Source organism: Brassica rapa, chromosome A06 (genome assembly GCF_000309985.2).
Source record: "Brassica rapa cultivar Chiifu-401-42 chromosome A06, CAAS_Brap_v3.01, whole genome shotgun sequence".
NCBI classification, from domain to species: Eukaryota; Viridiplantae; Streptophyta; class Magnoliopsida; order Brassicales; family Brassicaceae; genus Brassica; species Brassica rapa.
Window position 1 is genome coordinate 18,887,220 of NC_024800.2, and position 21,366 is coordinate 18,908,585.

At 33.3% G+C, this 21,366-nt stretch overlaps 2 protein-coding genes and 1 non-coding gene across 4 annotated transcripts in view; 1 reads left to right on the forward strand and 2 right to left on the reverse strand.

The window, feature by feature from the left end:
• Nucleotides 1-2,938: 2,938 nt before the first annotated feature.
• Nucleotides 2,939-21,366, forward strand: part of LOC103873757 — a 31,482-nt gene continuing 13,054 nt past the window's right edge. Inside the window, exons 1-4 of one of the 2 annotated variants that reach the window (XM_033292982.1) lie at nucleotides 2,939-3,273; nucleotides 14,690-14,740; nucleotides 14,821-14,892; nucleotides 15,132-15,344. The gene's annotated coding sequence lies outside the window, so the exon portion shown is untranslated. The remainder of the gene's footprint in view (nucleotides 3,274-14,689; nucleotides 14,741-14,820; nucleotides 14,893-15,131; nucleotides 15,345-21,366) is intronic. The other variant, XM_033292983.1, reaches the window with a different exon arrangement.
• Nucleotides 6,682-7,922, reverse strand: LOC103873793. Its single transcript, XM_009152192.1, has 2 exons — nucleotides 7,256-7,922; nucleotides 6,682-7,205 (listed from the first exon to the last, which is right to left on the reverse strand). The coding sequence occupies exons 1-2, from the start codon at nucleotides 7,920-7,922 to the stop codon at nucleotides 6,682-6,684; spliced, it is 1,191 nt and encodes a 396-aa protein (XP_009150440.1).
• Nucleotides 9,993-10,099, reverse strand: LOC117126380. The gene has a single exon (XR_004448948.1). It is a non-coding gene; the product is annotated as a small nucleolar RNA R71 (small nucleolar RNA).

A 21,366-nucleotide genomic window follows, 5' to 3' on the forward strand; every position in this document is an offset into this window, starting at 1 on the left:
GGGTGGATAACTTCAATTTTTTATGCAAGAAAAGATAGTTTCCATATTAATTATATTTATCTTTTAAAATTAAAATATAAACCAAAATTTATATATATATATATATATATATATATATATATATATAATGTAAAAGAATATTGATATCAATCCTCATATCAAATATTTTTAGAATGAAAATGTAAAAAAAAAATATTTTTAAGATTCTCATGCGGAATATATATCTTTATGATTTGAATAGATTAAGACTTTGAATGAATCATCTTAAGACTCTTATGTGGAATAGATTTTTGGATCACTAATTTATCTTTTATTTAATTTATTATTAGATTTTGGTTTTATTCATTAATATTAATGTTTTGGATTTTTAAATTTAAAGTTTAGATTATATTATGAAATTATTTTATTCTATATTTATTTATAATTGTTTTTATATTTTTTATTATATTATATTTGATCGCGGGTTAACTCATTTTAATTCTTGATCTAGATGATTTGAGTTCTATTTTACATATAAAATTTCATATAATAAATAAGCTGAACTGAGCTACTCATGAAAGATCCGAACTCACTGCGAGCTAAGCTAAGTTGAGCGAGTTAACTCATTTTGATACTCCTAATATTTATTTTGTCTATCAATAGAGAAGGAACACAATATTACTATATAGAAATTCATTAAATGGTCAATAACTGAGCGAGTTTAGAAAAAGGCAAAACCAACCTTTTGAATGGGGCACAAAAATTCAGGTCTCATGAATTAGAAAAAAAAATGAAGAAGATTTGACTGTGGCTGCTGCCCCCTACTTTCCTCGTAGCAGTTTCAAAAAAAAAAAAACAATATAGCTTCAAATATATAATTCTTTTCTTTCAAACAAAAACTTCAAAACTTTAAAACTTCAAATTCGAAGTTTTGAGCGGTGAAATTTTAAATAAACAATAAAATTTCAAGGAGAAAAATTACATGTTTATCACTTTCATGGTATCACTTTTTATTTTTACCACCACTAATGAGACATTTTCAAAAATAACTTCTTCATTAAGTGGCAAAAGACTCTTACGCTTTTGTTATTTATATATATAATAAATCATTATTTAAATAAAAAAAAAATAAAAAAAATAAAAAAATAAAAAAAAATAAAAAAAATAAAAAAAAATAAATAATTTTTTTTGTTTTAGAATTATACTTTTTCATATTCGAACTTTTTTATAAAAAAATTTTTCGAATTTTTTTTTTATTTTTTTTTCAAATTTCTTTTTGAAAAACGATAATTATATTTGAAACCATTTTTTAAAATTTTTTATATATTTTTTAAGTATTTATATATTTATTAGAATCATAAATTTCACATTCCAAATACCCTACCCCACCCCTCAACTTTAAACCTTAAGTTTATATTAGTTAACCCTAAGGGTATAATTATTTTTTACCCTTCATTAAAAGTGAGGGTAAAAGTGGTTAGTGTAAACATGAAAAGTGGTAATATGAATGTGGTATTTGTGGCAATTTCCCTTTATATCCTCAAAACTTCATATTTGAAGTTTCGTACTTTTATTTACATTTTAGTCATTATAATTATACATCATATTTATGATTTTTAATTTTTTTTACCGTTTTAATCTTAATAAATTTTATACCTCATAAATATTTCAAAAGAACAATAAAAATAAAAAACAAGACGGATTGTTTTTATAAATCTAAGTTTTACATATAAAATTAAATAAAAACTTTAAAATAAGATTTAAAATATTTTAATACTAGGATAAAACAACAACAATATTACAAAAGACACTAAATAAAATTTTGTTTTTAGAAAGGCACATAAAGACATAATGGATGATATGGCGAAAAATGAAGATACTCGATTTCAACAACTTTTAACTCGTAATCTACAAATTAAAAATAAAGAGAGTCATTTTTATGTCGAAATACAATAGTTGATCATATATGGGAGCATTATGAAAATAATTTTATGAAATAATATAGTATTTTGCTCGTTATTTAATATTTAATAATTTATTTCTATTGATAATTTTAGATATTGGTGTTTTATTTTATTAATTAATATTTATGTAATATTTTTATATATATGTAGGGGTGTCAAAATGATCTATAGCTCATGATCTAGCTCAGCTCAGCTCGTTTTTTCATGAGTTGGATCTCTATATTTTAAGCTCATTTAATAAATGATTTTAATGATCGAGCTTAAATTAGATCACGAGTTATATGAACGATCTTTAATGAACATGAACTGACTCATGAGCTTGTTCATTTCTTACTTACAATAATATATAATATATAAAATATATTATATTTGGATAATTTCTATTTTTATGTAAAAAAAATAATTTCTATATTTATCATATTTATCTTCTAAAATTAAAATGTCAAACCATATCTTCTTAACAGATAATATCTATATTAATCATATTTATCTTCTAAAATAAAAATGTAAAACATACATATAAGTTATGGTGCTATCAATTTAACTCATGATTAAAATGTAAATCTTGATTAACTCATGATTATAATATTAAATATCAAATTAAAATGATTTTACTCGTGATCATGAATCATTTATTAAACTAAATAATATGACTAACTCATGATTATAATATTAAAATGTAAAACATACATATAAGTTCTGGTGCTATAAAAACGATTTTTATTTAGATCACGAGTTAGCTCATTTAACTCATGATCTAGATGATCTGAGTTCGAGTTTACATATTGAAACTCATATAATAAATGAACTGAGCTAGCTCATGAAAGAGCCGAGCTCACTATAAGCTGAGCTGAGTTGAGCGAGTTAGCTCATTTTAACCTCCATACCGTCACCATGTGTGTTTTCATGTAAATGGGCCAACAAAACTATAAATTGTTGAATTTAAACAAGGTTTATGTAGACTACAAAAACAAAAGTTGGGCACATCATCCACCATAGCGTTCCTTTTTTTTTTGAACTGAAATAGCGTTCCTTCTTTCTCCTCCCTAATCATATCACTGTCTCAAAGCAACTGTTAAAAAAGTCCAATCATCTTCAAGTAGCGAAGATATTCCATCCACTTATCAAGTTTCAGCTCAAATTATGATTCAACACTCTTAATTAGTATATGGAAAGTATATCAAACGCCCATTACAGCCGTTTCTAAAAATTCTCAGTCCAATCCTATAAATGTACTATCATATTGCAGACTGTAGATTGGAAGAAAGAAGAAGTCCTCCGAGCATTTTGCCTGCAAGAGGAGCTGCGGAAGCGCAAGGTTGTTCAGGAGGTAATCATTGTCTCTCCTTGCTTAATTAATGATTACATGCTTGGGTTACATGAAATCTTCCTGCTGGTATGCTAAAGTGCTTGAATTTAGTGAGCTGATCTCTGGAATGTGACGGATTCACTCAAGATTCCACAATTTGGAATTTTAAGTTTCGATTTCTGGATTTTGTTTGTATGTGCAAAAGCCTATTGTATCAAACAGAAAGTATTTGCTCAAAGATTATAACTCAAAACTCAAACTCTTTATTGCTTTAGAAAACTATCTCAAAAACTAAAGCTCTCAACTCTCTTAAGTTATGCAATACACATGCATATCTTTATATAACACTTTAATTATCCTAACCTCATTAGGATTAACACAACTCATTATTTCCTAATCCTTTTAGATAAACATAACACATTAGGATTAGGTAACTTCTAACTCAATCTACTTCAAGTTTATCTCAACATTCTCCCTTCTAAGCTTGAAATCTTTTTTTTCCAAATCTTGTACTCCAATGAAATCTCTCATTTCTCTGAACTTGATTCTTCCCAATGCTTTGGTTAAGATGTCTGCCTTTTGGTTGTCTCCAGGAACATGTGCTACTTCAATTTGCCCCTTCTCCACGCATTCTCTTATAAAGTGATATCGAGAATGTATATGCTTACTTTGACCATGAAAGACCGGATTCTTAGTAAGAGCAATACCCGACCTATTATCAATACATATCACAACCTTCTCGCATGGAAGACCCGTGATCTCACTTAACAGTTCTTGAAGCCAAAGTACTTGTCTTGCTGCTTCGGTTCCAGCCATGAACTCGGCCTCACATGACGATAGCGCTACTGTGTCCTGTTTCTGCGAGCACCATGTGATTGGACTATCTCCAAGATAGAATATATGATCCGTCGTGCTTTTTCCGTCGTCTTGATCGGTGTTGTAGCTACTATCACTAAACCCCAATAGTCTCGGCACAACTGATGGTGTATGTTGGAATGTCAAGCCTACAGAAGTCGTTCCCCGTAAGTATCTCAAACATTGTTTGATTGCCACGCTATGTGACTCTTTCGGACAATGCATGGACCGGCTCAACACACCAACACAATAAGACATGTCCGGTCTCGTATGAAGTAGGTAACGTAGACAGCCTATCCAGGGGCGGACGCAAGGCTAACGGTACGGGGTCATGTGCCCCCTACTGATTTTTTATTTTCTTGTAGTAATTAGTATAAATTTGAAGGTTGTTTCTACTTAGAAAATTATGCATAAGGTAAAAAAATCATGAGCCCCCATCTATATGTAGTCCTGCATCCGCCCCTGAGCCTATCTTTCTTCTGTAATCTGAGGCGTCAATCTCTCTTTCTCCATCCGCCTTGCAGAGTTTTAAACCTGCTTCCATCGGTGTTTGAATCAAGTTGCACTTATCCATTCCTGTGTCTTCTAAGATCTTGAGAGCGTAGCGTCTTTGATTCAGTACTATACCACCAATATGTTGACACACTTCTATCCCTAGATAGTAAGTCAACAAGCCAAGATCGCTCATGTCGAACTTCGACGCCATTCTCTGTTTGAACTCCATAATAACTCCTTTGTTGCTTCCAGTAACAAATAAGTCGTCTACGTAAACCGAAACAACGAGGAGATGCTCATCTACCGTCTTTCTGTATACGGGCGGCTCCTTTGTACACTTGTGAATTTAAGCTCCATAAGAATTTGATTTAACTTCGAATTCCAAGCCCTCGGTACTTGTCTTAACCCATATAGTGCTTTATAAAGCTTGTATACTTTCCCTTCTTCTCCTTACTTCACGAATCCTTCAGGTGGTGAGACGTAGAGGACTTCTTTTAACTCTTCATACAGGAAGGCTGTTTTCACATCGAGATGATGAACTTCCCATCCACGAGCTGCTGCAAGGTTGATGAGTAGTCGAATTGTCTCAAGTCGTGCTACTGGCGCGAATACTTCATCAAAGTCGATACCATGCTGCTGCACGTATCCTTTAGCCACAAGCCGAGCTTTGTATTTGTTGATGCTTCCATCTGCATTACGCTTGAGCTTAAAGACCCACTTTAGGCCTATTGGCTTGACTCCAACCGGAAGCTCGACAAGGACCCATGTGTTGTTTTTGACAATCGAATCGATCTCATCAATACACGCTTGTATCCATTCTTTTGACTCACTTGCTTCCAAGAAGTTGACCGGCTCATTGTTAAGACATAGTAGTAGTTTCTCTCCTTATTCTTCTGCTAGGAGAACATAATCCTCTAGGTATTTAGGTTTGTTACTTTGTCTGGTTGATCTTCGCAGAGCCAGTTGATCATCTTCTTCCTCTGTTTCGCTATCCTCAACCTCGATAATAGATTTATCTTCCTTTATACAGTCAACTCCTCTGTTTCTAGCGGATTCATCTACCTCAACGCTCCCTTTATCTCCTTCTATCGCATCTTGAGCTCTATGGTTCACAATTCTAACAAGAGTGGCGCCAAATTCTTCATCTTGTCTCTCTTCTAGACTGGTTTTGTTCCAGTCCCAACCTCTCGTCTCATCAAATACTACGTCTCGACTTACTACCATCCTGTGGTTTTGAGGATCATATAATCTATAAGCTTTTGATCCAGGTTCTGTTCCGAGATGTATGAGCTTTCTTGATCTATCATCTTGTTTCTTTAACTTTGACTTCTCAATTTTCGTGTAGCCAATGCATCCAAAGATCCTAAGATGGCTTATGTTTGGTTTCTTTTCGTGGAAGAGCTCATATGGAGTTCGATCCTTCAACGCTCGCGTTGCTATTCGGTTTAGTAGATATGTTGAATGTCGAATTGCTTCTCCCCAGAACAGGTTTGGCATATCCATGTGCTTTAGCATGCTCCTTGTCATCTCTAGTAGCGTTCTGTTTCTCCTCTCTACGACGCCGTTCTGTTGTGGCGTATAAGGAGCTGTGAGGTGTCGATTTATGCCTGATTTCTCGCAAAACATGTTGAACTCGTGAGATATGAACTCTCCGTCCCTATCTGTTCTTAGGGTTTTAATTTTTTTGCCTGTGACTTGCTCTACACGAATCTTCAAGATTTTAAACTTCTCAAAGGCATCACTTTTGTTTTTCATCAAGATGCTCCACATGTATCTTGAGTAGTCGTCAATAAGTACAAAGATGTACTTGCTTCCTGCTTGTGTACTTGGCATTATAGGACCACATAGATCTCCGTGAATCAGTTGTAGCTTCGTGGTGGCTCGATAAGTGGTCGCTTGAGGAAAAACCTGTCTGGTTTGCTTTCCCATCAAACAAGATCCACAAACCTCTTTCTCAAAGAGAATGCTCGGAAGTCCTAGTATGAGCTCCTTTTGCTTCATTGATTTGATTGTCTCGAGGTTTATATGTCTCAGACGTGCGTGCCAAGTATTTGATTCGCTAGCCTTTGTAAGATGCAACTATGACTGACTCTTGATCCCCATATGTACTTTATATAACCGATTCTTTGATCTACTAGCAGTAACAAGCAGTTTTCCTTTCTGATCATGCATGGTGAGCTGTTCTCCTCTCAACCGTATGTCGCATCCCGCTTCCGTTGCTTGCCCAAGACTAATGATGTTGCTCTTTAAGTCTGGAGTACAGTAGATGTCTGTCATCTCTCTCGACTCTCCATGCATATCAGTAAAGGATATATTCCCTTTTCCCTTGATATCAATCCTTGAATCATCGCCAAATCTCACTTTTCCAGTGATAGTATCGTCGATCCATGAGAAGTATCTTCTATCTCCTGTCATATGGTTGTTCGCGCCGTTATCGAGATACCATATGTTACCTTCTCCAGTGTTTGTTTCATACTTCTCCGGTAATACATTCTTCTCATTTAAAAACACAACTTCATGCATCATGAGCTCCTCGGCAGTTTGCGTCTCGGTGTTATCAGTTTCATGAGCTTCTTGTAGCTTTAGCTTAAGCTCGGGACAATCTGCGACAAAGTTCCCTAACTTGTCACATCTATAGCATGTTACCCTCGACGCATCTGTTTCGGTATTGTATCTCTCTCCACCGTATCTTCCTCGTCCTCTTCCCTATAGAAGCGTCCTCCACGACCTCTGCCTCTGTAGTTATCTCCATTGTAAGGACTGTGATTTGATTGACCGTTTTGTGCTTCAGAGTTTGCATACATTAACTTTCCGTGATCGTCCTCTGTTTCTTCTTCTTCAGCAACACGCTCTTCGTATGCTTTCAAGTGTCCGATTATATCTTCAAAGTTTGTTTTGTTGAGATCCAGAAGCTGTTCTAGAGCAGCAACAATCTGAATATATTTCTTGCGAGGCAAACTTTTAAGAAATTTTCGGACCAGCTTTGGTTCTTCAATTTCAACACCTAAGGCCGCCGACTTTGACGAGATTTCTGAAAGTTTCCCTGCAAAATCATCAATGGTTTCGGAATTCTTCATCTTTAGTCGATCGAATTCGGCCAGTGTCTGAAGTCTCGCTTCTCTTACTCGTTCAGCTCCCATATGCCGTGCTTTAATGGCATCCCATACCTTCTTAGCGGTGTTAAGATCGCCAACCTGCAGAATCAGTGCCTCCGGGATGGACTGAAACAACAAGGCCGTGGCCATGTCGTTTTTCTCGCCTTCCGTCGTCTCTGATTCGATGACTTCCCAGATCTTATGTGATATCTTGCATATTTGCATTGTTTTATCCATTCATTCATAAACATTTTCATCATATAGATTAGGATTTAGACATGTTTAGGTTGCATTTTGCATACATGAGTCTCTATTAGGTACTGGAGTACCACATGAGGTTATTTGGAGCTCAAAAGAGGTGCAAAGGTGACCATTGGACGAACCGAGCATGGGAGCGACCTCCCAGAGCGACATCACGAAGTCGCTGTGTCCCACTTCTCAGAGCGACCTTCCTAAGCGACGCCATGAAGTCGCTCGCGTTCTCATTACTCCGAACAGTCTTAGATGACCCTGGAGCAACCTCTCAGAGCGACCTACCAAGGTCGCTCCCGATCCAGAGCGACCCGTTGGAGCGACACACCAAAGTCGCTCGCGACCTCTCGCCCGGAGACACCAAAAATCGGCCCTGGAGCGACTTCCCGGAGCGACACCTGCAAGTCGCTCCGCGTTATTTTGCTGCCGAAAATCATGATTTCTCAAGGACCTTTTTGCAATTTATTTTGGACGTTTTGCACTTGGAAAAACCTATGTTTTAAACATCTTTTGTGGCCACCAGGCAGATTATCTTTTGATCTATTGAGAAATACACAAAAACTCTCTTGAGAAGTTCATCTCTTGGATTTTGATTTTTATGTTCTTGTGTTATTGTTGATTTCTTATCTATTTCTCTACATGATTAATCTGAAATCCAATATGGGTTTAAGAGGAATCATGGAGATTAGTGAGTAATCACCTTTTGAATTCATGGGTTAGGGAGATTAAGGGTGATTAGGTTAGAGCTAGGATGTTTTAGTGTAGATCATTCATATTTCCTTGCTAGTAGAGTAATCATAATGCATCTTCTGAGTTGGCCACTCAGTTGTTGATCCTTAGGCATTTCTCACCCGAAAGGTGTTCGATGAAATGCCCGAGACAACTCTCCTAGGCTTTTAGTATACTTTGCCAAAGACATTTGTTGTTAAAGATGCTAAGATAGCTAATAGACTTGTTAGTAATGATTGCTTTCATATTATTCAACCAAAGACATTTGATGTTTGAGATATGTTAGCAAATGAGCATTCATCTAGACATAGAGCTTGCTTAGAATTGTGTCTAGGCTTAAGGTTGATAGTTTGATTGACCATTTGCCATCTTTAGTTCGATACTTGATCACCCAAGGTCTAATCCCTATGCCCATGAGTTTTCTTTTCCTTTAGTCAAGAAAGTATCATTCTGTTATTACTTTCTAGTATTAGTAGTAGTTTAAAACCCATCTAAATCATTGGTTGCACTTAGATTAAGTGAGTACTTGCATTCTCAGTGCTTTGATATCCCTCAGAACTGGTTCGACAATCTTTTATACTACAACATTTGTCTTAGGAGCCTTGAAAACTCCTAACGCCAAATTGGCGCCGTTGCCAAATTCTGAGTAGATTTCGACATTGAGATTTAGTCACTTGCTTGAGACTAAGTCATTTTTATTTTATTTTGTTACTGATTCTTCTTCACCTCCCTTTAATCTACAGGTGTATGAACTTGAGGAGCAGGGGTCCATCAAACCTAGTTTCAAGAGCTGCAGACATCCGAGCTTTAGAGAGAGTGTGCTAGAAAGAGAAGAGAAGAAGAGCAACAGGCTCACTTGCAGAGATTGGACACTGATATGGAAGACATACCTCAAAATGATGCGGGCGTCAATGGAGCTAACAACGTTCCACAAAACCAACAGCGAGCAGCTCGACCCATTGGCACTTACGACCGCCCCAACATTCATGGTCATAGATTGGGAATCCGAGCACCCGTTGTGGCAGCCAACAACTTTGAGATCAAATCAGGACTCCTCAACGTGATCGAGAACAACAAGTATCATGGCTTGGCTCTAGAGGATCCATTTGATCACTTGGACAGGTTCGACAACTACTGTGGGTTGTCAAAAACCAATGGTGTGTCCGAGATGCCTTAAAGCTCAAGCTATTCCCTTTCTCTTTGGGGGATAAGGCACGTCAGTGGGAGAAGTCTCTACCCAGTGACTCTATCACCACTTGGGATGACTGCAAGAAAGCATTCTTGGAGAAGTTCTTCTCTACTTCAAGAACTGCTAAGCTGAGAAATGAGATCTCCAGCTTTCAACAGAAGAACTTGGAAGGCTTCAGTGAAGCCTGGGAGAGATTCAAGGGCTACCAAGCTCAATGCCCACACCATGGTTTCTCTAAGGAGAGCTTGCTGAGCACATTCTACCGTGGTGCTCTTCCTAAATACAGAGCCAGACTGGATACAGCTAGCAATGGGTTCTTCTTGGGGAGAACTGAGGAGGATGCAGAAGAGCTGGTTGACAACATGGTAAAGAGTGATGCAGTCTACAGTGGAGACCACGACAGAGGCAGTAGAACAGATGATAAGCAGACGAGGAAAGAGATCAAAGCTTTGGAAGACAAGATCGATTTACTCATTGCTGAAAAAGCCACCCAAGAGCAGCTGAAGTTTGTTGGTAACTCCAAGCAGGAAGATCCACTTGCTGTCAATGAGGTTGAGGGTTTGGAAGGTCAAGAGGAGTTGTGTTTCATTAATAACAATGGTAGCTGGTACAAAAAGGAGCCCAACTTTCAGTACAACAACTACCAACAGAAATCCTATCCCAACAACCAACAGAGTGGTTATCCGCCTAGAAATAACCAGCAAGGCAGCTATCAGCCTCAGCAAAACCTCTCGTCTTGTTCCTCTGCTCCTCAAGAGAGCAGCACAGATACCTTACTGAAGCAAATCTTGGAGTCTCAGACTAGAAGTGAGAAACATGTTGGTTATGAGTTGAAGAACCTTCATTCCAAGATTGATGGGAGCTACAATGAGCTCAACAACAAATTCTCACACCTTGCTTCTACAGTCAAGAATTTAGAGAATCAGTTTGCTTCCATGAACACTCACCATAATCGCCAGCAAGGATCTCTACCTGGAAAATCTGACCAAAATCCCAAAGAGGCCAAAGCTATCACCCTTAGGAGTGGTAAGCAGTTACCTCCTAGAACCCTCACCAAGGATGCTGAGAAACTAGGTGAGGAGGTGGCCATCAACATAGATGATGAAGTGGTGATTGTTGATGAGAAGATCAATGACGAGATCTTGGAGAAGATAGTGGAAGCCAAAGGTAAAGGAAAGGTTGGAGAAGAGAAGAAGACAGTAAAGGATGGCGAAGTTGTTACTCCAGCAAGTGAAAGTTCTTTTGTTCCTCCTCCCTATGAACCCAAACTTCCATTCCCTGGTAGATTCAAGAAGCAGCTGCTAGAGAAGTACAAAGCTCTGTTTGAGAAGCAAATGAGTGAAGCTCAGGTTGCAATGCCCATCATCGATGCTTTCATGTTGATTCCTCAATACAACAAGTTCCTGAAAGATGTTGTAGCTGCAAAGAAGAAGGAGATGGAAGGCATGATGATTCTTACCCATGAGTGCAGTGCCATCATCCAGAGGCTTGATGTTCCAGAGAAGTTAGAGGATCCAGGAAGCTTCACACTACCTTGTGCTCTTGGACCTATGGTATTTGAGAAATGTCTCTGCGATTTGGGAGCTAGTGTCAGCTTGATGCCTTTGTCTGTTGCAAAGAAGCTTGGATTCACTCAGTACAAGAAGTGTAGACTCTCTCTAGTGTTAGCTGATCGTTCAGTGAAGTACCCTGTGGGCATCTTAGAGGACCTTCCTGTGAAGATTGGAAGGTATGAGATACCTACAGATTTTGTGGTGCTTGAGATGGGTGAGGAGGCTCAAGACCCATTGATTCTAGGAAGGCCATTCCTAGCTACAGCAGGAGCTATTGTTAATGTGAAAGAGGGCACGATTGATCTCCATTTGGGTAAAGAGAACATCCTCCACTTTGACATCAAGGAGAAAATGAGGAAACCAACTGTATTCGGGCAAGCCTTCCACATTGAAAAGATGGGCACTCCTGCTGATGAGCACCTTGAAGAGTTACCACCTGAGGACGACGAGGAGGGAGCATCTCCCTCAACTCATTCCCCATAGAAGGTAACCCACCACACTCCCTTGTATATACCATTTCACTTTTGCATATTAGTCTTCTTTTCGGTATCTCTTTCTCTACTTGACAACACAAAGACTGTGTAACTCAAGTTTGGGGGAGGTACCAAGTATTTGATCATGTTTGCTTTGATGTTGTTTCGTTGAGTCATGCATTTCATACCTATTTGCATATATAAAAAAAAAATCAATCATTTAGTCTGCATCATTTGCATTTCTAGGAGAGTCTAGAGCATATAGGTTGCATTCACTTGCATTGGGAGCAATGATTTTAAATGCCTTGTAAAGAACGCTACGTTGCACCTGAGTAGCTTTTGCACCTCTCAAAAAGACTTGTATGTTTCGAGCCTTGAAAACTCTTCCTGAAACTTGTTGATTGCTGAAACTCAGTCTTTGAAGCCAACTACAACCTTATTTGAACTGAACGAACTTAATGCTTCTTGCTCATGGTCCCTTGTGTACTGAGTCATGGCTATACACACTTGAGTTGTCACATCCTTTATGCCAATCTTATTTTGACAAACTCTAGTGGTAGACCACTCCCAAAACCTTTCCCTCCTTTTAAGCTTTCATTGTTTGATGAGTGAGGCCTTCTTCGGAAAGTCTTACATGTGCATAATGTTGAGAGTATCGGGAACGACAATGCTTGATCTTCATTCTTGCTAGATTGGGCACTCTATTGTCTAGCTATAGGTGGGGGGTGAGTGTTGTGATTATGATTTGGGAGGAATGAAAAGGAAAAGAATAGACTCTTTGTGCTTAAGTGAATTGTTTTATTGGGATAAGTAGAGAAGCCTCTAGCTCAAGTTTTGAAAAGTCTTGGCCCCCAACCTAAAAAAAAAAAGGAAAAAGAAAAAACGAAAAAAGAAACAAAGAAAAGGGGACTAGCAAAGTTGTTAGGAGCTAAGAAATATTTTGAGGTTCTGAAAAAAAAAATCCCTTGTAGATTTCAAAGAGAAAGAGCTGATGTTTTTAGAATCTTTTGGTGAGAGATGTGAGTTGGGTTTGATATTGAGAAATGATTGTGTAGTTGTATGTTTGGGCAAAGGGTAGAACAATGGAGATTGAGCATTGTATGCATGAGTTTATCCCTTTCTTAGATATATTATGTGCAATGTCAAGTCTACTTGTTTCGAGAGTAAACCACCTTAAAGATCATATGTTTTGAACCTCTTGAATCACTTGAATAAAAGCCTTCCCTTACCCAACCAAATGACTTGGACCAACTGACCATTTGCAAGAATTCACCTGATGTTTTGTGCTTAATGAATGTGAGAGTTGGTTGATTTGAATGTGTGGATGCTTGATGATGAGTGTAAGAACAAAAAGAGTTGAGATGGGCCTAGAGAAGCTAGAGTGTAATAAGAGAGTGTGCTAGTTGTGTTTCTTTTGGCTATGTGCTCCCACCTTCAAACCTCTCTCCCTATGAATTCTAGAAAGTTCACTTGTGGACAAGTAAAAGAACAAGTTTGGGGGAGTTGATATCTTGCATATTTGCATTGTTTTATCCATTCATTCATAAACATTTTCATCATATAGATTAGGATTTAGACATGTTTAGGTTGCATTTTGCATACATGAGTCTCTATTAGGTATTGGAGTACCACATGAGGTTATTTGAAGCTCAAAAGAGGTGCAAAGGTGACCATTGGACGAACCGAGCATGGGAGCGACCTCCCAGAGCGACATCACGAAGTCGCTGTGTCCCACTTCTCAGAGCGACCTTCCTAAGCGACGCCATGAAGTCGCTCGCGTTCTCATTACTCCGAACAGTCTTAGATGACCCTGGAGCGATCTCTCAGAGCGACCTACCAAGGTCGCTCCCGATCCAGAGCGACCCGTTGGAGTGACACACCAAAGTCGCTCGCGACCTCTCGCCCGGAGACACCAAAAATTGGCCCCGGAGCGACTTCCCGGAGCGACACCTGCAAGTCGCTCCGTGTTATTTTGCTGCCGAAAATCATGATTTCTCAATGACCTTTTTGCAATTTATTTTGGACGTTTTGCACTTGGAAAAACCAATGTTTTAAACATCTTTTGTGGCCACCAGGCAGATTATCTTTTGATCTATTGAGAAATACACAAAAACTCTCTTGAAAAGTTCATCTCTTGGATTTTGATTGTTATGTTCTTGTGTTATTGTTGATTTCTTATCTATTTCTCTACATGATTAATCTGAAATCAATATGGGTTTAAGAGGAATCATGGAGATTAGTGAGTAATCACCTTTTGAATTCATGGGTTAGGAAGATTAAGGGTGATTAGGTTAGAGCTAGGATGTTTTAGTGTAGATCATTCATATTTCCTTGCTAGTAGAGTAATCATAATGCATCTTCTGAGTTGGCCACTCAGTTGTTGATCCTTAGGCATTTCTCACCCGAAAGGTGTTCGATGAAATGCCCGAGACAACTCTCCTAGGCTTTTAGTATACTTTGCCAAAGACATTTGTTGTTAAAGGTGCTAAGATAGCTAATAGACTTGTTAGTAATGATTGCTTTCATATTATTCAACCAAAGACATTTGATGTTTGAGATATGTTAGCAAATGAGCATTCATCTAGACATAGAGCTTGCTTAGAATTGTGTCTAGGCTTAAGGTTGATAGTTTGATTGACCATTTGCCATCTTTAGTTCGATATTTGATCACCCAATGTCTAATCCCTATGCCCATGAGTTATCTCAACAAAGCCGAATTAATCTTTCTCGGTTTCTGTTTTTTTTTCTTGAAGTGGCTTTGGTTTTTTTGGTAATTATTCACCTTTTTTTTTTCAGGTCAGGATCATTCCTCATAAATCATCCAAAAGTACTCAAGTTTTATGTGCGGTAAAGACTTGATATTATCTAAAAGTTAAATAGCTCTCAATATCTATTTGTTTATGATTTTCGTCCTCTTATGGTCTCAGGTACGAAGCTCTGCTTCATGTGGTTTAGTTCTTGAATATTGCATTAGGATTGATCTCAATACATTATGATAGGTAACAAGTTTTCCAAAATTTCCTAAGCTGGCAAAAGATTCAGTATTTGGTTTTCCCTATGATCTTCTCATAGCCTTGCTTTAATATCCTAGCAATTTTGTACAAATTCAAAAGAACAGTAGCAAAGTTTTTTTTAACAGTAGCAAAGTTTTAAAATGAGAAGATAAAGTATTTATTTGTTTACGTATAAAGAAATATTTGAAACCTTTATCGTTTTAGTATTTTGCGAATGAATGCAGTCATGCAGAGGAAGAGAACTGAGAGAAAACACTTGAAAGAAGAATGAAGATGGTGACCTGAACTCTCAAACACCATCCATCACACAATTATCGTAAGAAGAGAAAAGGTTAAAGAGGTGAGAGAGAGTGAGGTCGCTTAGATTTTGTACGGGATGGATTCATTTAACAATGCCACCTTCCCAGAATTTAATATAATGTCCTCTCTCTTTCTCTGTTAAACAACTTTTCCGAAAAAGAATCCATTGGCAAAGACATATCAGCAGCAGTGTTCCAACTGGGATTAAATAGAAGGCCCAAACAATGTGTTCTTCGAGGATCACCGTGAAAAAAGATGAGCTAGAAAACATTGTGAGCCCTTGTCACGATGAAGACATGAGAACAGTTTGGAAACAAAGCTACATGTTGTTAAGAAACAAAAAACGATAGGTCAGCTTTATGAGTCGCTCATTACTTGACAAAAGCTTAATATAACTATGACCAATCTTGAGAAAAGGTGAGAGAATAGAAACAAAAGAGGAAGCTGGCTAATATTAACAAACTTCTGCATGCAATTTGCCATGATTCAAGTACATGATACAAGGCACACCTAGAAATATTAACCATTAACAAAATGGGGAATACAATGGCAAAAACCATGTGCGCGGGTCACAAACCCTAGTATAAATAATACTCTCTTCGTTTCAAAAGGATTAATTCATTTTTTAAGATTTTCACACTTATTAATAAAATATCTTAAAACTTAGTTATTAATGCATACTAGGGATTAATCCGGGCTAGCCCGGGATTTTTATTTTTTCTAATTTAAGTTGTTAAATTATTTATATTTAGGTTATGATATATATTTATATAAATGTTAAGATGCATGCTATAATTAAAATTTAATTATAAATTTTAACACGTTAAATTAACATATTTTTTACAATTTAATTTTTTTTTTTGTAATTTTGTTGACTATCTAGTTATCATATTTAGCAAAATTATCTGTTGAGTGTTGGAATAAATGTTTTAGATATTTAATTAAACTGCAGAGTATTTTCGGATTGACCACATGCTCAACAATCGATCGATCCGTAAAAAGATGGTCGATCTCCTTGGTCAGATAAGTACAATTTTAGCAAAAATATCTTTGATTTTCAAATATTAAGTATATAACTATTCTTTTGAATATTGTTTTTTTTAATTGTATTTTTTGATAAAATTATTGTATTATAATGTTTTATGTAAATATTTTTTGTGATGTTTGAATTTGTGATGTTCGTATACTTAACCTAGATGATATTGATGTTTAACAATTATTGTTTTCTGGAAATAGAAAATAATGATATATCAAAACGTATTTAATACTTGTTAAATGATAGTATAATGTAAATTACATGAATTATTTGAAAATAACCATTTGTTGTTTTTATTTTTTTTTTAAATCAGAAATTATTTTTATTTAAAAACATTATTCATATATAATATAATAGTTTAATTTTGGAAGATTAATCTATATATATAAATTATGTATATTTTTTTAAAAATAATTTAAGATATTATATAGGGCAATTGTCAATAATAGCACCTTTTAAAGTTTATGTTTCAAAAATGGCACTATAAGGGGAAAGTCACAAAAATGACGTTCATTAAAGGGTAAAATATCCCTAATACCCTTGGTTTAAAATTAAATAAACAAACAAAAAAAGTAAAAATAAATAAAATAAAAATAAAAAAATGAAAAAAAGAAATTTTTTTTATAGTTTCAAATTATATGTTTTCAGATTCGAAATTTTTTTAATTTTTTTTGAATTTTTTTTATTTTTTTTTCAAATTTTTTTTTAATAATTTAAAAATACTTTTTGAAACTGTTTTTAAAATTTTTATTTTTTATTTTTGTATTTATTTTTTATAAAATTTAAACCCTAATTCCAAAACCCTACCCCTTAACTCTAAACCCTAAGGTTTGGATTAATTAATCCAAGGGGTATAAGTGTATATTTACCTCTTTAATGAAACATATTTTTGTGACTTTGAGCCTTAAGTGCTACTTTGGGAACAAAAACTTGGTTTGGTGCTATCCTAGTCTTTTTCTCTATTATATATTGAGTAACTGAATAAAAGCTCAATTTTTTATCTTGAAAATCAAATATTTATATTTTTGTCTTCATGTTATACTCACCAATCCATCATTGATATTCATAACTCAGTATATTTTTAAAAAAAACTTTGTTTTAAGTAATAAACGAATTTAATAAATTAAATTCATCACCTATAATGTTCAGTAAACTATATTTGAAAACTCTCTAAAATTATATTATAAGCATTATATTACTATTATTTAATTTAAATTATTTTAAGCATAATATATGCTAAACCAACTTAGATTATATTTACAATAAGACCATTCTAAACCGGTTAATAAACCAAAAACAATAATAAACCAACATGAACCAATATCTGATTCGGCAAGGAATGAAGTGTTTCAGGATAAACGCTTGAATGGATATTAACTGTAATGGTTTGATCATGAAAGAGTTAGTATGAATATTAACAATAAAATTATGGATTAGATGAATTTAAATTTGTAAGAATACTTTTGAATCTTTGTAAAGCAATTCAATTCCCATGAATAAGTTTGGCTTTTGGAAGTTGCGGGTTTCCCAACAATGAATCTACCTAACAAAAATTTCGTTATTGTAAAAAATCTCCTTCAAGGTCATTAATGGTTTTTGGGACGGCAAGAGTTGATGGTGGAATCATTTTTTTGCTCGAGTGCTTTGAAATTTTCCTTGATACTGTGAGGTTGATGTTGATGGAATAATGCGTTTTATAGGGACTTTTTTGATGTAAAACCATACATTTTTTTTTGTTTAATGTGGTATTTTCATTTTTATATAATTTACTACCATTTTAAGATAGATGTACATTTTAAGATAGATGTTTAAATCTTAATGTACTTTTTCTATTTTTTAAAATGTTTATTAACATTTCTTATATTTTTTATTTACGTAATATCTCTATTTTATATTTTAAAATAGATATTTAAATCTTAATGTACTTTTTCCATTTTTTTAAATTGTGTATTTACTTATATTATATATTTTACATTTTAAGATAGATATTTAATGCTTAATGGCTGTCAAAAAAAAAATTTAATGCTTAATGAACTTTTTCCATTTTAAAAAAAAATTGTGTATTTACTTATTATTATATATATATAATTCATATATTATATATTTACATTATTTACTTATTTTTTATTTTTCTGTATATGTATTTCCATTTCTTGTACTTTTTATTTACTTAATATATCTATTTTACATTTTAAGATAGATGTTTAAATGTTAATGTACGTTTTCCATTTATTTTAAATTGTATATTTCCATTTGTTATACTTTCTATTTACGTAATATCTATATTTTAAATTTTAAGATATATTTTTAAATCTTAATGTAATTTTATAATTTACTTATTATTTATTTTTATTTATATTGTGTATTTCTATTTCTTATACTTTCTATTTACTAATAATTTTTTTTTTAAGATAGATTTACATTTTAAGATAGATGTTTAAATATTAATGTACTTTTTCCATTTTTTTAAATTGTGTATTTCCTTTTCTTATACTTTCTATTTGAATAATATCTATATTTTACATTTTAAGATAAATGTTTAAATCTTAATATACTTTTTCCATTGTTTTAAGTTGGGTATTTCTTTTTCTTATACTTTATATTTACTTAATATCTATATTTTAAATTTTAAGATTGATGTTTAATATTTAATGTACTCTTTCCATTTTTTTAAAATTGTGCATTTACTTATTATTGTGTATATAATTTGTATATTTATATATTTATAATATTTACTTATTATTTATTTTTCTATATATTGAGTGTTTCTATTTCTTATACTTTATATTTAGTTAATATCTATATTTTATATTTTAAGATAGATGTTTAAATCTTAATGTATTTTTACATATTTAATGTAAAACGGCAATGTTTAATAGAAGAACTTGGACAAATAGTCAAATAGTTATATTTATGATTTTTTTCTTCTTTTATAAAATGGTAATGTTACATTATGGAGATAAGCTATTTTTTTAGTGAAAAATGGTAATCTTAAATATGTTTAATTTAGATTTTCATTTTCTTATATTGTATGTTTACATATTATTGTTATTTTTAAATGTAAAATGTTAATCTTACATATGTTTAATGTAGTATTTCCATTTTTTATGTTGTATGTTTACATATTATTTATTATTTTCGAAATTATATATAATGTTTTTTTACAAAATAGTAATGTTACATTATGGAGATAAGCCATCTTTTTTTTAGTAAAAAATGATAATCTTACATATGTTTAATGTAGTTTTTCAATTTTTTATGTTGTATGTTTACATATTATTTTTTAAAAACAAAAATGTAAAATGGTAATCTTACATTTGTTTAATGTAGTATTTTCATTTTTTATGTTGTATATTTACATATATTTATTATTTTTGAAATTATATATAATGTTTTTGGTTTTTTTTATAAAACGGTAATGTTACATTATGGAGATAATCCGTCTTTTTTTTAAGTGAAAAATGGTAATCTTACATATGTTTAATGTAGTTTTTCTATTTTTTATGTTGTATGTTTACATATTATTTATAATTTTCGAAAATTAGTAATATTAAAATGTAAAACTATATTTAATGCCACGTGTCATCTTTCGGGAGAAGTTTTTTTTTTGCTGATGTAAACGATCTATGGAGCCTCAAAAGGTCACTTTTTCGAAAATTAATAATATTAAAATGTAAAACTATATTTAATGTCACGTGTCATCTTTCGGGAAAAGTTTTTTTTCTGATGTGAACGTTCTATGGAGCCTCAAAAGGTCACTTTTATTAGTATAGATTTTTTTGTAATTTTATTTTTCTATATTTCTAAACTAATATAAAATTCTAAGAAATGCAATTAATGTTTTTGAAATTCATAATTTTCATTATTAGTTGAGAAAAAGTGCATTGAGAAAATAAAAAAAAATATCTTTCTGAAAAAAAAACAATTCTAGAATCTACATCTTTTTTAAAGGGAAGAATTAGAATATAGGTAGATATTGTTCTAAAAAGAAAGAAACTATAGGTAGTTATTCCGAGATTTATGTGTGAATGTTGATCGTGAAAGTGTGGAATGGACGAGGTGGACTTAGAATTTGAATTTTTTTTTTAGAAAACTAGGTTCGGCCCGCCCTACGGGCGGGATATACTTTATTTGTGATTTCGGTTTTTATTCTTTTGTATGATTTTGTGGTCTGTGTTTTAGATTTGCATTTGCATTTGTAAGTGATGTGTATACTAATGATATTTCTCTATTAGAAAATTTTAAGTGATGAGGGATATTACATTCATTTTAGTTAACGTTGGATGTTGTTTATTTTGCTAACTTGTTTATGTTTTTTTTTTTTTTTTTCAAATACATTTTCTGACATTGTACTACTTTATTATTATCTTTCTTTTTTGTTATGTTTTTTTATAATGAATACACATTTTTATATCATCTTCACATATGTTTAACTAAATTCTTTTATATTTTATTTTTTTATTAGTGTTATTAGAGATTATAAGTTTGTATTAGCATGACATGATGTTCATGATTGAAATGGTATTATACGTTTTCTTAAATGTTTGCTTAACTTTTCTTATATATAGTAAGTAGATTTCAGTTTTTGTTGTTGTGGTTACGTTTAATACTCAAAATATTGATTATTTTATATAGTTTTTCAACATTGTACGTGAGTTTTGTATTTTTTTTATTATTATTAAAATATTTGTATATTTTAATAATATATAAATAGTTAATTTTTTATTAATTGGTTCAGTATTTTCACATTTATTAGCATAATTTACTTATAACTAATATTTAAAAGAAATAATTGGATAGACAACAAATCAAATTTAGAATCTAGCCTATTACTTTGTATGTTATAACTATATAAATTTTATGCATTTTACCATTTTTAAAAAATATTTTATTCTGCTAATATGAAATCTAATTAAAGATTGAGAGTGAGTGCCGTATTCATGATGTTTACTCATGGCTGTAACAAAAAAAAACATTAAGCCCATAATTATTAGACAAATACACAACAAACCAAAGTCCAATATGATTTCCAATTAAATGAATCGCAGCATTTAACACAGCGGGACACATGTCAGTCCCTCAGAAAGTGAGTTTCCAGCTGGATAGCCTAGGAGTGAGGCAAA